Source organism: Pinus tabuliformis, chromosome 2_2 (genome assembly GCF_031772625.1).
Source record: "Pinus tabuliformis cultivar Carrire ecotype Pingquan chromosome 2_2, CPIR1, whole genome shotgun sequence".
NCBI lineage: Eukaryota > Viridiplantae > Streptophyta > Pinopsida > Pinales > Pinaceae > Pinus > Pinus tabuliformis.
In genome coordinates, this window is record NC_142300.1 from 864220896 (window position 1) to 864236646 (window position 15751).

The 15751-nt window shown below is 38.0% G+C and overlaps 3 protein-coding genes across 3 annotated transcripts; 2 read left to right on the forward strand and 1 right to left on the reverse strand.

The window, feature by feature from the left end:
* Positions 1-1449: 1449 nt before the first annotated feature.
* Positions 1450-3194, reverse strand: LOC149195730 (putative histone H2A.1). The gene is made up of 2 exons (XM_089405415.1): positions 2904-3194; positions 1450-2761 (listed from the first exon to the last, which is right to left on the reverse strand). The coding sequence occupies exons 1-2, from the start codon at positions 3111-3113 to the stop codon at positions 2540-2542; spliced, it is 432 nt and encodes a 143-aa protein (XP_089261541.1). The 5' UTR covers positions 3114-3194; the 3' UTR covers positions 1450-2539.
* Positions 3195-13237: 10043 nt separating this feature from the next.
* LOC149195731 (uncharacterized) lies at positions 13238-14131 on the forward strand. Its single transcript, XM_089408003.1, has one exon. It carries the CDS (start codon positions 13238-13240, stop codon positions 14129-14131), a length of 894 nt encoding a protein of 297 aa, XP_089264129.1.
* A 484-nt stretch (positions 14132-14615) lies between these two features.
* Positions 14616-15428, forward strand: LOC149195732 (uncharacterized). The gene has a single exon (XM_089408004.1). The coding sequence runs from the start codon at positions 14616-14618 to the stop codon at positions 15426-15428; it is 813 nt and encodes a 270-aa protein (XP_089264130.1).
* The last annotated feature ends 323 nt before the right edge of the window (positions 15429-15751 follow it).

Sequence of the window (15751 nt, forward strand, 5' to 3'; positions counted from 1 at the left end):
CCTGAATCCATTGCCACGCCATCCGAGGAAGATAGGTCTATGGTCAGATGTGAAATCGTTCCCTATAGAAGATACAGGCATACCCATTTTATCGATAATGCTAGAATGAAGGATGAATCGATCAATCCTCTTGGCAATGTATGCCTCTCCAGACCTGCTATTATCCCATGTTGGCTTCATTTTGATGGGTACAATGTCAACCAAGTTCCTGTTTAAAAATTCCTTCTTGAGTCTGTCGGCCAGAGGATCCTTTGTCCTGCATTTTCCCCAGCATTCATCAGTGCTAAGAGTCATATTTAAATCTCCTGCTATCATCAGAGTTTCAATATCAAGCATTTCCAAGGCAAACAGCCTTTCCCAGAAAGAGAGTCTATTCTTATAGGGAGCGTAGACATTGAGAATATTGATGTTTAGGTCTTGACCCCTAACAGAGGCAGAGATTAGAATCCCCGCAAAACATTTGAAGACCTTTGCCTTAATCCAAGCGGGATCCCACAGGACCGCAAGGCCGCCTGACTGACCACTAGCCTCTGAAGCAGCCATAAACCAAGAGGGGTACATTCTCCTAAAATATGCTATAGTCACCCTGCTGGGGTGCATGGTTTCCTGTATAAGGATGATTTTTGGATGAGCCGAGTAGAAGATTTCTTTTAGCGCAAGATATTTAGGGTTTGCGCCTAAACCCCTGATATTCATTGAGACTATGAAGGTCATTTGGATGGCTCGCCAGCCATACTTGCTCTAAGAGGCTGAATATCAGACGAATCCAGAATTGGTACATCCACAAGAGATAAGTTCCTCACTCCATGCTCAAAGGCGATCGTTCTCCCTCTAAAGTGCCGGCTTCCTCCATTGTGTTTCTTTCTGACTGTTATATTCTTTGCTAAATTAGGGCTTATGAATGAACTATTTTTTCAAAATGTTCAATGCATATATTTAATGTGCTTAGTATCACTTATTGGAAGATTTGTACTTCCCAACTCAATTGATTTTGACCATGAAAGAACAATATAATTTTTACAACCGGAAAAGCAATTGAAATTTGAATTTTGCCATCATTTTAGATTGTGAATTACGCTCATGCATTCATAATGATTATAAGTTACGCTCATGTATTCATAATGATTATAAGTTACGCTCATGTATTCATTTAAACTTGAAATTAGATTAGTTATTTAACATGGCAACGGTTGGTTTATTTTAATTCGAATTTTCCCATCAGTGTTTTTATTTAACATGATAGGTATTGAGTAATATTATGTAAAAGATGTCCATTATATTATTATGCATCAAATCTCTATTTGAGTTTATAACTTAGAATACTTAACTCACTTAAGTTATAAGAAAATACTAAAATGAAGTAATGGAAAAGCCAATTCTAATACAGAAAATACTAAAATAAGTATGGAAAAACCAACTGTAATACAGAAAATACTAAAATGAAGTATGGAAAAACCAACTCTAATACAGAATATTTGACAAATACGTTCAAATAACTGAGGAAATATGTCAATAACCGTCTCTTCTTGTACTGCAAAAACGCATAATTGCAATTCAACCCCAAACCAAATTGATACAGACTGTATATCTCCATAAACTGCCATCCCCTCTAACTGTGGAAACATGAAGCAAAAGAGCCCTCGTTTAATCCCAAATCCACCTGATTTATTTCTGCATCAGTCAACTGAAATTCGGATATCTACCTGATTTGCTTTACATAAGTCAACTCAAATTCCCAAGTCCACCTGATTTAATTTTACATAAGTCAATTCAAACGCAGGACACATGGACCAGGATTATGACAGTTCCCACGGTAAAGTAAATCAGACCATGACGCATAATTGGCAACGATCCTTGGACCTTGAATAATCATGAAGATAATCATAGAGACATATAGATTGATAAATATAAAGTAATGGCGTTCCGGATGGCAAAATTCCTGCCCACTGCATATTTTTTTCAAATTTCCAAAATATTGAAGCTTGACTACTTCAACGCAGATTCCCACAAATTTCCCGAAAATCATATAAGAAATTTGAATTCTTTATTTTATCATTTTTTTTTTTTGCCCCAGCCAATTTTTACAGCTAAAGGAATTTCATAAAATGCAAAGACTTTTTACATGCCAATCCGAATTTTCATGCTCTCACCTAAAAACAGCTCCATGGAAGCTACAGTTGAATTTTGAAAAGAAAAAACAATTTGTTGTTAACGGGGGTCTACAAAATGAGTGGACAACGCCCCGCCCCTAAATTTATAAATTAAAAAGAAAACGGCTGAAGAAGGTCACATACCTCAAAGAAAATCGAAACGCCGTGACCCTGTTCCACTGAAGCAATGTGCAAGTCATTTCAAACTTTAAATTACTAGAAGCCAGATTAGATTACAATTGTAATCTTCCCGATAGAAGGCCCTACACTCACAGGAGCATATTCAGTGGAACAAGAGGTAAGCACAACTGGCTCTAAAATGGCTAACGATTCCAACAAAAGGTGGTGTTTATAAACACCAGAGGAGAAAAAGAAAATAGCTGCCAAGCTCATTTCTTGGGGGACTTAGGCTCCTTGGTAGCCGCCTTCTCTGCGGTCTTCTTAGGCAAAAGAATCTGGTGAATGTTAGGAAGCACTCCTCCATGGGCAATAGTCACACCCATCAACAGCTTTCCGAGCTCATCATCGTTCCTTACCGCCAAAAGGATATGCCTGGGTATAATTCTGTTCTTCTTGTTATCCTTTGCCGCATTTCCAGCCAATTCAAGAACCTGCTCGAAAAGTCACAATCAAGAAATTAAAATAGAATCCCACGCTCAGAACCCTAGCACACAAACCCTAACACTTCAATTTTGCAACGAGAGATACTACACAAAACAGCTCAAGAATATAACAAAACCAGTGAATTCATACCTCGGCAGCGAGATACTCCATAACGGCTGCCAGATACACGGGAGCCCCCGAGCCGACCCGCTGCGCATACCTGCTCTTCTTGAGGTACCTTCCGATTCTTGCAACAGGGAATTGAAGGCCAGCTCTTGAGGATCTGGAGACTGACTTCTTCTTTGCTCCTCCCTTTCTCCCACCCGCACCTTTCCCAGAACTAGTCTTTGAAGAATCCATCACCACCGCCTCTCAAATTAAACTCCGACTAAAAGCTTTCAATAAATAGAAAAACCCCAAACACTGCTTGCACACTGACGAATAACCTGTAAGAAGCAGAGTGCGAAGCTATATAGTTATCGGGTGAGAGTGCAGGCGCCATCTCAAAGTCGTGGCCGTCGATAACGACGAGATCGGACGGAGTAAATTCATTTGGGATCGATGCCGTGTATCATGATATGGCAAATAGGAGGAGAACACGTGTTCATTAACTTTTCTTGTGTTTCTTTGTATGCGACCGAGTTGTGCAATGTGGTTTTATAACCATTTTGGTTCAATAACACAAATAATCATAAGTTTTATTTATAAAATACAAGTAATTCAATAAATTTAATTACATTGATGACAAAAAATTATTCACTAAAATAAACTCAACTTATTATCAATGTTCTTAGAACAAGTTTAAATCATCATCTACATAGTATAAATGAATTTATTTTACCAACAATGCCCTTAAAACAAGTATGAATCATTATCTACAAAGTTTAAGTTGATTTGCTATCAATGTGACAAGGAAAGATATTTTAAGTTTGATACATCATAAGAAACAAAAATATTGCATCACATGAAAGCAAACCTTTTAGGTCATGCAAAAATTGTTTTATTTGTGTCACATCACATCACAAGTAAGTTTCCTTCCACACAATATGCCATGCCAGTGCAAAGTTCCTATCATCACAACAAAGGAAAAAGTTCATTAGAAATGTTTTCAAGGAACCTAGCCAAAACTTCTTTTCACATATTTCAAACATAAATCGATCTAGCAATTTGACCACAACCCAATTTTTCATGTGACAAACAAAACATGACAATGTAATGTGTTGAACATTACTAACATTAAAATATGATGAACATAACCTGACGTCACATTGTGACAAACATAACTTGACATCACGGTGTGTTAAACAAAACCAATGTTGCAATGTGATGAACATAACTCAATGTTGCAATGTGAAAAGCATAACTTGATGTTGCATTTAAACATAACCATTCAACATCATCACATTGTGATTCAATCCAACATATCCCAATGTCATAATGTGACAAACATTACCTAATGTTGTAATGTGACAAACATAACCTAACATTGTAATGTGTCATGCATTACCCAACATCACAATGTGACAAACATGACCCAATGTTTGTGAAAAAATTTGCTCAATATTGCAATGTGACAAACATTACCTGACATTATAATGTGATGAATAGAGCTCCCGAGTTGATGTCACAATGTCAAGAACTTAACTTAGTGTCACAATGTGACAAACATAACCTGACATCTCAATGTGATAAACATAAGCCAATGTTACAATGCGATGACTATAGCCTAACATCATTATGTGCTAAACAAAACCCAATGTCCCCATGTGATGAACATAAACTGACGTCAAAATTTGACTAACATAACTTGGTGTTGCAATGTGTTAAACAAAACTTGACATTGTGATGCGATGAACATGTCCTGATAGCATAATTGAATATCATTGTTCACCATCATCACATTGTGATGAAACCCAACCATAGTAAACTATTGTCAACTATGTTAAACAATGTTTAACCATGTTCAAACATGGTCAACCATAATCAAGCATGGTCACACACAGTTAACCATGTTAAATCATAGTCACCCATGGTCAACATGGTCTTCCATAGTCTGCCATGGTATATTTTGGTCAACTATATTCAATCATAATGAACCATGGTCAACCACAAGCAACCATGGGCAATAATAGTTAACCATGGTAAGCTTGGTCACCATTGTCAAATGTTGTCGACCATGGTCATTTATAGTCTTTCATGGGCAAGCATAGTCAACCTTCGTTAAACATGGTTAATTGTGGTCAACCATAGTCAACCATGGTTTCTCTATGTTAAACCATAATCAACCCTACTTAAACATAGTCAACCATGGTCAACCATAGTCACCCATGGTCAACATGGTCATCCATAGTAGACCATGGTCTACCTTGGTCGACTACACTCAATCTTAGTTATTGATAGTCTCTTACTCAACCATATTCAACCATAGTCAATTATGGTTAGCCATATGTTCATCAAAATAAACTCTTGTCAGACACAACTTAACCATATTCAACTATCGTTTACTAAACCTGGCCACACACATTGATCCTCAACTAACACAACTACATTTTAATCATTAAAATAGTTTATATACACTCACCCATGCTATTAATGTAATTTAATTAATTAAACCATGCGAAGAGGGTGTTTGATCGTCAAGGTGAGTTGCACATGTGTTTTGTTTTGACGGGAGTTGAGAAATGGAATTTCGTAGAACATCTCTGTATCAATAATGTTATCTTCAATGAAGGCATGAGTGAAAGAAAGAAAACATGGATGAGACAAAACTACACATAGATGCAAAAATGGAATATCTACCTCAGTGCTAGTCCCACAAATAGCAAGGAGCTAAAGAATTTTGTTATGGAGAAGTTTTGTAAACATATATGGGGAAAAGAGATGTGAAGAGGGTGTTCGACCGTAAAGGTGAGTTGCACATGTGTTTTGTTTTGACGGGAGTTGATAAATGGAATTTTGTAGAGCATCTCCGTATCAATAATGTTATCTTCAATGAAGGCACAAGTGAAAGAAAGAAAACATGGATGAGACAAAACTATGCATAGATGCAAAAATGGAATATCTACCTCAGTACCAGTCCCACAAATAGCAAGGAGCTAAATAATTTTGTTATGGAGAAGTTCTATAAACATATATGGGGAAAAGAGTTGGGTAGAAAGAAGAAGTACTATGTTTAGGAATTCAACCCCACTTGTGATCTCCAGCAAAAAGAGTACATTGGAGCTAGCATTTCATGCGTGAAAAGGTTCTTATTGCTCAATTAAGAACTAACTCACAACAACGTCAGTGTGAAACAAGACAGTGGAAAAGACATAAAGAAGCTTGGGAAGAACGAGTGTGTACCTTTTGCACGTCTGGGGCAGTGGAATCAGAAAAACATCTCATTTTGGAATGTGATGCTTTCAAAGACATCAGGGACAATTATGGGAATATGTTAGCATAGATTCCTTGGCATTGTATTTTCAACGAGGGGACTGTTAGAAGGTTGGGTCAACTCATCATCAATTTGAATAAGAAAAGGATTGAATTGTGAAAGGTGAAAAGTAGGGAGACTGGTGGTCCCATAGACTATTTTTAGTCTTGTGGATGTTAAAATATCATTTCATTTCAATAATGCTTGCTTACTCACCATGGAAGCATGTGGATGTGAAAAATGATGCTTATAAATCAATTGTATGGCAAGTTTCCTACACCAACCCCATTACAATTTCTCTTTGGGTTTTAGGCGGTGTATAAATCAATTGTATGGCAAGTTTCCTACTCCAACCCCATTACAATTTCTCTTTGGTTTTTTTAATGAGTTATGTTGAGTGGTTAGATCCTTCAAATTTCCGTGAAGATGAAAGATGTCTCAAATTCCATATATCTTATTGGCATTGTCTACAGAGGCCACAATTTTGTTAGAATGATGAATTTCTTGCTAGAATTCGGCATAAAAAATATTCTATAAACCAACTGTGATAGTGTTCAAATCGTTTTTTCATTGTGGAAATGGATTCAACACCATCAAGAACCTTGACACCTAAAATCTTGAAGCTTGATAGCTCTAACCCGGATTTTGAAAATTTCTACTAGATTTTCTCAAAATCATGCTAGTATAGATTTTCAAAAATTTCTACCAGATTTTTTCAAAATCATGCTAAAATTTCCATTTGTTCAACAAAATTGTGGCGTGTTTTGATGACGTGTATCTTATTATTTATCTTAATGCATGAGGAATTTCGAGAAACACTCTTACCTTTAGAAAAGCACTCATTGCAAATTCCTTTAATTTCCTTTTGCTTTCTCTTTCCATGATTTTTTTCCTTTTAATTTAAGGAAAAAATTACCCACATTTGAATAATTTTATATTAAAACTTTGTTTTTGAATAATTTTATATTAAAACTTTGTAAAAACAAGGTGTCTACTATCCACCACAACTGAGAGAAAAATATCTTTAACGTTATTTCAAAGTGGACGCAATTCATTAGCGCTTTCCTTCAGTGGCATTGTCCTTTCCCAAGTTCATATATTAGGACAGTGAATTTGCTTTCTTGAAACCCAAAAGTACATTCATCAAAATAATATTGCAAGAGAAAATATTTTTTTAAAATTAAAATAATAATGTAGCCATCCTCTCAAAACATTAGATCGGTCCAGTTTCCAGTCCGTTCTCCAGTTTCTCACATTGTTCTGTCCTGGTGGCGGAGCGACCCTGTAGACATTGTGGCTGCCATCGCTGTCAAGTCTCAGGCACCTGTACTCATTCTCGTTGTAGAAAGGATCCATTGGCAATGATCGTTTCCCTTTAGCGCAAGCAGAAGAAGATAAATTGTCGATCGTCCCATTGAATGAAACGTGCAAATACAGGGCCGTATAGACGGCCTCGGAGCCGAGAGACGAAGAATTATGCCCTGCAATAATGTTGTTGCAGCTTCAACCATCTGAAACATTTCACCCTCAAAGATGCCTCTGAAGAAGGACCATGGTCAGCGCGCACTGATGGAAGACAATGATAATTGTTCGATCAAACAACGGTGGAAATAATGACAGTTGTTTGTTGAACCAACCGTGGAAAACAAAAAGGTAGACGAAGTCGGTACCGAAGACTTTAAAAATAGAACATTTTCATGTAAATATTGGTCATTAGTAGTTTATTGGTCTTAAATAGACGGCGATATATTAGATATGATGAAGATGTATTTCAGTTAAGCTTATAAAAAAATATTAATTTTTGTAGTTTTGTCAAAGAAAATATATCGAATTCGAGTGAATATTTTTAATAATTCAATTGATTTTTTTGTTAGATTTTTTATAATGATATATTAGACATTATCTCCTATCAAACTTATCAAAAAATATTGGTTATTAATAGTCCTTGTCAAAAATTGTTCTTCAAGCCTCAGTTCTCAGTTTTTATTTAGACAAAAAAATGACAGATCAAGAAATCATTGGGCTCTGCATAGCAAGAGGCATTAAAAACATAAATCATGCCCTCTTTGCGGATGATACCTTGCTATTGGGAGCTGCTTCTGTACTCATTGCCTCCAGATTTAAAGAAGCTCTGGACGAGTTTTGTATGATCTTGGGAAGCAGTCTAAACAATGGCAAATGCCATATCTATTGCTGGAACACCACTCCCAGCTTGCTTAATGCCATTTCCAGATCCTTTGGTTTCGCCGCCTCCTCAAATTGGACTTCCTTCAAGTACTTGGGCCTCCCTGTATTTCTCAAAAGAGCCTACAATAGAGATTGGCTCCCCCAATTGGAGAAATTCAAGAAAAAGCTGCTTGCCTAGGGTTTTTCTTGGCTTAACATTGCTGGTAAGTCTGTTCTCATCAAATTAGTCCTTAACATCCTTCCCTTATTTCATTTTTCTGTCCTTCTTGCTCCCACTGGTATTCTCAGAAAAATGGAGGAGATTATTCGAAAAAAATTTTGGAAGGGGGGCAAGCAGAATGAGAAAATATTATGCTTGTTAACTAGGAATCCATCTCCAAACCGTTGTTGGAAGGAGGCTTGAATTTCAAAAATCTTGGCTATCATAATATTGCAATGGGAGCTAAGCTAATCTGGATAATTATTGCACCTAATCCTAGCTGGGCGCAATTAGCTCTTTGGAAAAAATATTTCAAAGGCCAGCGTTCCCACTGTCTAGATCACCCTCTGACACATCCAAATACGCCCTTTCTGAAGCTCTATATCAAAGCCTATCCTCTCATCAATGCTCATGCCTACTGGGTTCCCGGAAATGGAAAAAGGATCAACCTTTGGACAGACAGAATAATGAATAACGAGCCGTTGGGAGACTGTCGCTCTCTTCAAGTGCTGCGCAGATGGATGAATGAGGCTGGAATGTGTTCCCTATGGGACATCTCTGTCGGGAATCTTCAAACGCCCCCAGATTTGTCTATGGAGCGCGAGGTCTTGCTTTCCAAGCTCCACGGATTGGCTCCATCGCTGGCTCGAAATCGGGACTCAAGAGGTTGGGGTGCACAGGTTGGTGGATACACCGTAGCTCAAGGATACGCCAAGCTGTGTGAACGCCTTCATGTGGCCACGAACCCAGAGCTGTGGAAAGGGATATGGCATTATCCCTCCTTGCCAAAAATCGATTTCTTCAACTCACTGCTATGCCACTCCAAAATCTTGATAAATGATAATCTTCAGAAGCGAGGTTTCCACGGCCCTTCAAGGTGCAACCTTTGTAAGGTAAACCAGGAAAGCATAACTCATCTGATGCTTGAATGCATCTTCACATTGTAGATTTGGACCGAGCTGCTGGGAACTTTGAGTTCCAGCTTCGCTTTGCCTTCCTCCATTCCTGATTTTTTTGCTAAATGGCTACAAAGGTATCCTGGTCCTCCTCCAAAAAACAAAATTATCAGAGCTGCTTGGTCTACTCTCCCTAAAATAATCTGTTGGTAGGTTTGGCTTGAGCGAAATAAAAGGATCTTCAGAAACTACGAACAGGATGCCAAGCTTGTGGTAGTTAAGATTAAATGCCAGTTAAAAGAGTGTCTGAGAGATCATAAAGATGATTTAAATCTCAGCCAGCAAGATATAAATTGGGGCTCTTCTCTTGATCTTCAGTTCCAAAAAATTGCAAAGAGTATCTCCCTCCCCAAAGAATGGCAAATAAGGGTTACAACTAAAGAATTCCAGGGATGGATCACAAAACATCAGAGATACTCTCTATTTTTTGATGGGGCTGCAAAGGGCAATCCTGGAAGAGCTGGCACTGGAGGCGTCATACTGAATCCAGATGGCATAACGACCCACAGTTTCGCCTGGGGTTTGGGCACCACTTCTAGCATTCAAGCTGAGGCTTTGGCTCTTTTCCAAGGTCTCAAGATTTTGAAAGTGCTGAACATCAGGGAGGCTAATGTAATTGGGGACTCTCAGGTTATCATTAACACTATGGTGACACATTCTAAGCCAACAGACCTAAGGCTTGCAAGGCTGATCTTCAGAATAACAGATCTTGGAGAATCATTCCAGAAATTGAATTTCTACCATGTGTTGAGAAATAATAATAAGGAGGCGGACATTGAAGCCAACAAAGTAGCCCTTCTTATGGTTGGAGCCTTGCTCAGAGGCGGACAGGAAACATGGGAACCAATTCCTTAATTTAGAAAGCTGTCATGTTTTACTGCCTACTGTTAAATCAGTTTGTATGTATTCACAAACTTGGGAAAATCTCTGAAATTGATCACTTAGTAGCAGCTAAAAAGAGATGTGAGCTAAGCATAAATGCCACGGCCTTGCAAGGTTGTGAGGTACTCGTGGAATTAGACTCACCTTTTGTAATCCGCTTTTTGGCATTAAGGCCAAGTATCTAATATACCCACTATCCGTTTTTGTAAAAAAAAACAATCCTTGTCAAAAATAGTATATCAAATTAGAATGAACCTTTTTAATAATTCCACTGATTTATTGCTTAGATTTTTTTATAATTTTAAATAATTTTTTAAAAGCTGATTAGATTTTTTATAATTATAATTTATTTTTAATAATTTATTGTAATATTTTTTAAAATTAAATGGCAAATAAAATATTTATGATTATTTATTTATTTAACTATGAAAACAATGATTATTATGATTAAATATGATATATATATATATATATATATATATAATTTTTTAATTAAGAAATAAAATTACCACTTACTTTACATTCTCTTCGAAATAAATACCACCATTACCACTCACAAATGACTAAATTGACAAATATTTAATATTTATTAGTCATTGAGTACTTAGGTGGACAAATATTTATTAGGCATCGAGTAGACCAATGCCACTAACAAAGGACTAAATGAAAAATATTTAATATTTATTAGTCATTGAGTACTTAGGCAGACAAATATTTATTAGGCATTGAGTATTTAGGTGTCTCATATAAGATTCTAGGAACATGTTTTCCAATCACAATTTCTATCTCTAGTGAAGATTACTTTTTATTTACTTATTTTAAATTAAAACTAAAATTAAAATATATATATATATATATATATATATATTATATATATATATATAGATATATTTGCTAAATTATGTGAGTTCTGAGATCACTGACACGTTTATTCTGTAATTTGAGTAGCCATGACCCAAGAGCATTTAGGTTGTCAAAATCACTTGAGGATCGCACTCTATCTAGGTCACATTAGCATTTAGCATGGCTGGATTTTTGCCCATGAAGTTTCGAAGTGGTGACCTTTGCACCACAGAGTGCCTTAACAGAACACCCTGTCTCCATATGCCCTACACCTCATGCAAAAAAATGAAACAAAACTTGTATTCCATACACCATTTAATAACATGGATGAGCAATCCCATTGCATATTTAATAACATTGAAAATCACATCCAACTGCATATTTGCATTTGGAGTTATGTTGTTGAAAGTGGTGAAGGCACCATTTCATAATATTTATGTGCATATCTGTTGTACAATTAAGTGGTGAAAATGAACACTTTATTCATGGACACAGACACTTTAGACTTGAAATGAAGTGTGGTGATAAGATAACACAACTTTTATGTTTAATAACATGTCCCCTTGATTCCATAATTCATAGTTGGGAGTTCATGCTATAAAACTTCTTAGGGGGAAATGGGGTCACATGTACAAAGTCCATTGAGTGATCTGACCTACATAAAATAGAAATATAGAGGATTAGTGTAACTTTGCAATATTATTGTGAATGTGATGCATCCATGAACTGATAAATATGTCTTAATTTTTGTGTTTCGTTTTCTTTGTTTACATGCATTTGCTTTGAAGCATTCTATTTCAAAATTTTAATATTTTGAATTAAAAAAATAGGTTCCAAAAAAAAACAAGCAGAGGAAATAATGGTTTTGAAAGAATCATAACTTTCAAATTGTTAGTATTTCTAGGATGGTCTACTAACTGTCTAGGTAGCTAAGAAAAGAGTGAATATAAGATAGGTGCAGATACATTAAAGAATCCATCATATGTTAGAGTAACACACAATTGAGAGCAAAAACTCTAAAAATAACCTTGAAAATAAAAACTTTCTTAAATATTTATTTAAACAATATCCTTGAAAAAAACCCACTTGTAGGAAGATAAAAACCTTGAATTATATGTGATTTATAGAAATTAACTTGTGTCCTACTCCCTTTGAAATTAAACAAAATTTGTAGCCCAACCCATACTTGAACCCTCCTAAGATACAAGGATTAAAAGGTTGAAGAGCCATACTTGAACCCTCCTAAGATACAAGGATTAAAAGGTTGAATATAATAAAAGTAGCATTGCTAGTAAATAAATATCTCTAAGGAACTTTGGACCCTTTCAATAAATAATTACTTGAAGACCGCATTATTATCTAAATGGCGCAAACCACAGTAATGTAAAACATAAGTCCACAAGTGGAAGAATGAATTCAATTAACTTCAAATTAAATGAAGCCAAGTAGGAGGATTATATATACCTTATTGCAGTATGGAACAAGGTCCCATATTGATGCACTTGTTGATTCTCTCTCTTCCAACCTGCATTTGATGGAAACTTAATGGAGACAATCTACTATGTTGGTATTGAATTAAATATTTGGTGATATAGGCCAATGTATTTACCCTTTCGGAGAGGTTATGATTGTTTGGAGCCTCACCTCTTCTTGCTCTCAAGTAGACGTAATCTTTTTGAGATTCAACCTTAAATTTCTCCCGAATAATGTTGGGCAACAATATAGCAGGTGAATAACATTGCATGCAGAAATGTTTTTTCGTTGCTGACCTAGCCGCCGCTCTGCAACCCTTTGGCTCGGCTCTCATTGCTTCGGTGGGCTCCGCAGTACTCCTGGGGCCTATGATCCGGTCCTCCTGCTGCGCGGAGATCCCCCGTGCGGCGCTCTGGTCTCCCTGCGCGGCATTCTGAGTCTCCGCCTGATTTGCTGGGACTCCTTATCACTCTGTCCATTTCTTCTGAGATGACTTGAGGGGTCCGGATTTGATAGCTGGGTCGCTGCAGCAATGGAGCCGCCCCCTTCACCTCCCCCTTCTGATGCTGCAGCTTTTCTCAAACTCCTGGAATCCCTGCCGAAGAAGAAAGTTTCGGAGGCTACGAAGTTCGTGAAACGATTGGATGACATCCTTGAGATTTCGCTTCCCCCTGAGGGTCCGATCCAAGTCTCCCTTTCTCTGGCTGAGAGAGCATTGGTTGGACAGTTCACGGGCCTTTGGCCCTCCCCCAAATCCACGGAGAGCTGGGTTGCTAGAAACTGGGCTCCGTTGATCAAAAATGGTGTCACCTTGTATTTTCTAGGGAAGGGATTCTTTATGTTTGAATTCTCAGACAAGGAAGATAAGGATCTGATATTCCAAAACGACCCCTACTTCATGGGTCCTCAGGGATTGTACCTCAACAAGTGGACGCCCGATTTTGATCCATCAGTTGACGTTCCCACAGCCGTTCCTGTGTGGGTTAGGCTGCCCAATCTGCCAGTGCATTGTTGGAATTGGGAGTCCCTAAAGCATATCGGAAACACATTGGGCAAGTTCATCGACCGAGCAAATAACAAAGACCAATACGACTGTGTCAGAATTTGCGTTGAAGTTGACATGGAGGTTGGTTTGCCCGAGGCAGTAAAGATCAGGGTTGGAAGTTGGACTCACGTTCAAAAGCTGGATTATGAGCAGCTACCGTTCAAGTGCAAGAAATGCCAGGTTTATGGTCATTTTGCTCGAAACTGTCCAAAGAATAGTGAAATGGAGAAAGGCAAGGATGAAGGATGGACCCATGTAAAAAGGACCAAAATGCCCATAAAGTCATTCGAATGGGTAATACAAATGGCAATGGCCCTCAGGCAGCCCCTAGAAACCAAACCCCTATCATGGAAGAGCAAGGAAACAAATTTGCTCAGTTAAGCTCAGTAATAGAAGGCACCCAAGAACCAGAGATGCAGAAGGAAGGATCGATCCCCAAGGAGTCCCCCTCGGGACCAAAACATGTGGAAAATAATGAAGACAAATCAAAAGAGATCCTCATTGAAGAGACAGAGGATGTGCAAGGTTCAGAGGAATCAGAAGAAGAAGGCGAAATAGGTGCTTCGCAGACCTCGACGAGAATATCACTGAGAGGCCGAAAATCTGCTCGGGAAAAAAGAGAGCAAGAGACTTACAAAGATAAACTTCAGGGAATTCAACCAACCCTCGAAAAACTCTTGGCAAATACTCCGAAGAAGAACAGAAATCAGTCCCAGAGCTCTAGAGGAGCTCACCATCCAAAATGCAAGTGATGAAGATCATCTCCTGGAATTGTAGGGGTATGGGGAGTAGAATAAAAGAAGAAGCCACAAGATGCTTGATAAGAACAGAATCTCCCGATCTACTCCTCTTCCAGGAGACTAAAATGGAGGACTATGCCTTCCTCCAGATTGGTAAGAAGTTGTGGAAGAAAAGCGAAGGACAAGCAGTCTCAGCTCGAGGCGCTTCAGGTGGATTGGGCACTATTTGGAATGCTAACAAATTCATAAAGATCAGAGAAGTAAAAAACACCCACTGGTTGTTCACAAAGCTACGACACTTAGAATCAGATATGATACTCTCACTCTTTAACGTGTATGCTCCTATCAACACAGGAGAGAAAAAGCACTGCTGGGACTCCATTAGAAGTCTGGCAGACTCTGAAGATCTGGCTAACATAATAATAGCAAGGGATCTTAATCTCACCTTATCACTGTCAGAAAAACATGGAGGAAGCACTGTTAGGGACCCAGCGCGAGAATGGGTTAAAGAGTTGCTCCAAGACTGGGACATGATTGACATTAAGCCATCGTCCGAGAAGTACATTTGGACAAACAAAAGAATTAGCCCGGGACATATCGCTGCAAGGTTAAACAGATTCCTTGTACAAAGTTATCTTCTTCTTCATGGTCTAGAGTCTAGAATGCATATTCTCCCTTGTTGTGTTTCCGATCATCGCCCCATCAAATTGGAACTGCTGGCTCATTTGGACCAAGGTCCCATTCCATTTAAATTCAATTCTCATTGGGTTAAGGAACAGTCATTCATGCCTCTGATAAAAGAAATCTGGAAGCTTCCAGTCAAAGGCTCTGCCTTCTTCGTTTGGGAGGAGAAACTTAGGAGAGTTAAAGCTGCTCTAAAAAATTGGGTTAAAACCTTGCCAAATCATGTTGTGGAAAGGAAAATGATTCAGGAATGACTTGAGATGCATCACCAAGTTTCGGAAAATGTTGAGATCACAAAAGAAATTCTTGACAAGGAGGCTAATCTTCAGCACATGCTCCTTAAGGCTAGCTTGGCAGAGGAAGAGTATTGGAGACTGAAATCCCGCAGTCTCTGGCTCAAGGCGGGAGACATAAACTCTTCCTTCTTCCATAAGCAAGCTCAGGCCCGTAAATGTCTCAACTCCATCTCTGAAATTAAAGTAGAGACCACCACGCACAGAGAAATCCGAAGCATAAAGAACGCTGCCTTCACTCATTTCAAAAACCTCTATAGTGAAGAAGAGGCCTTGGGACATGT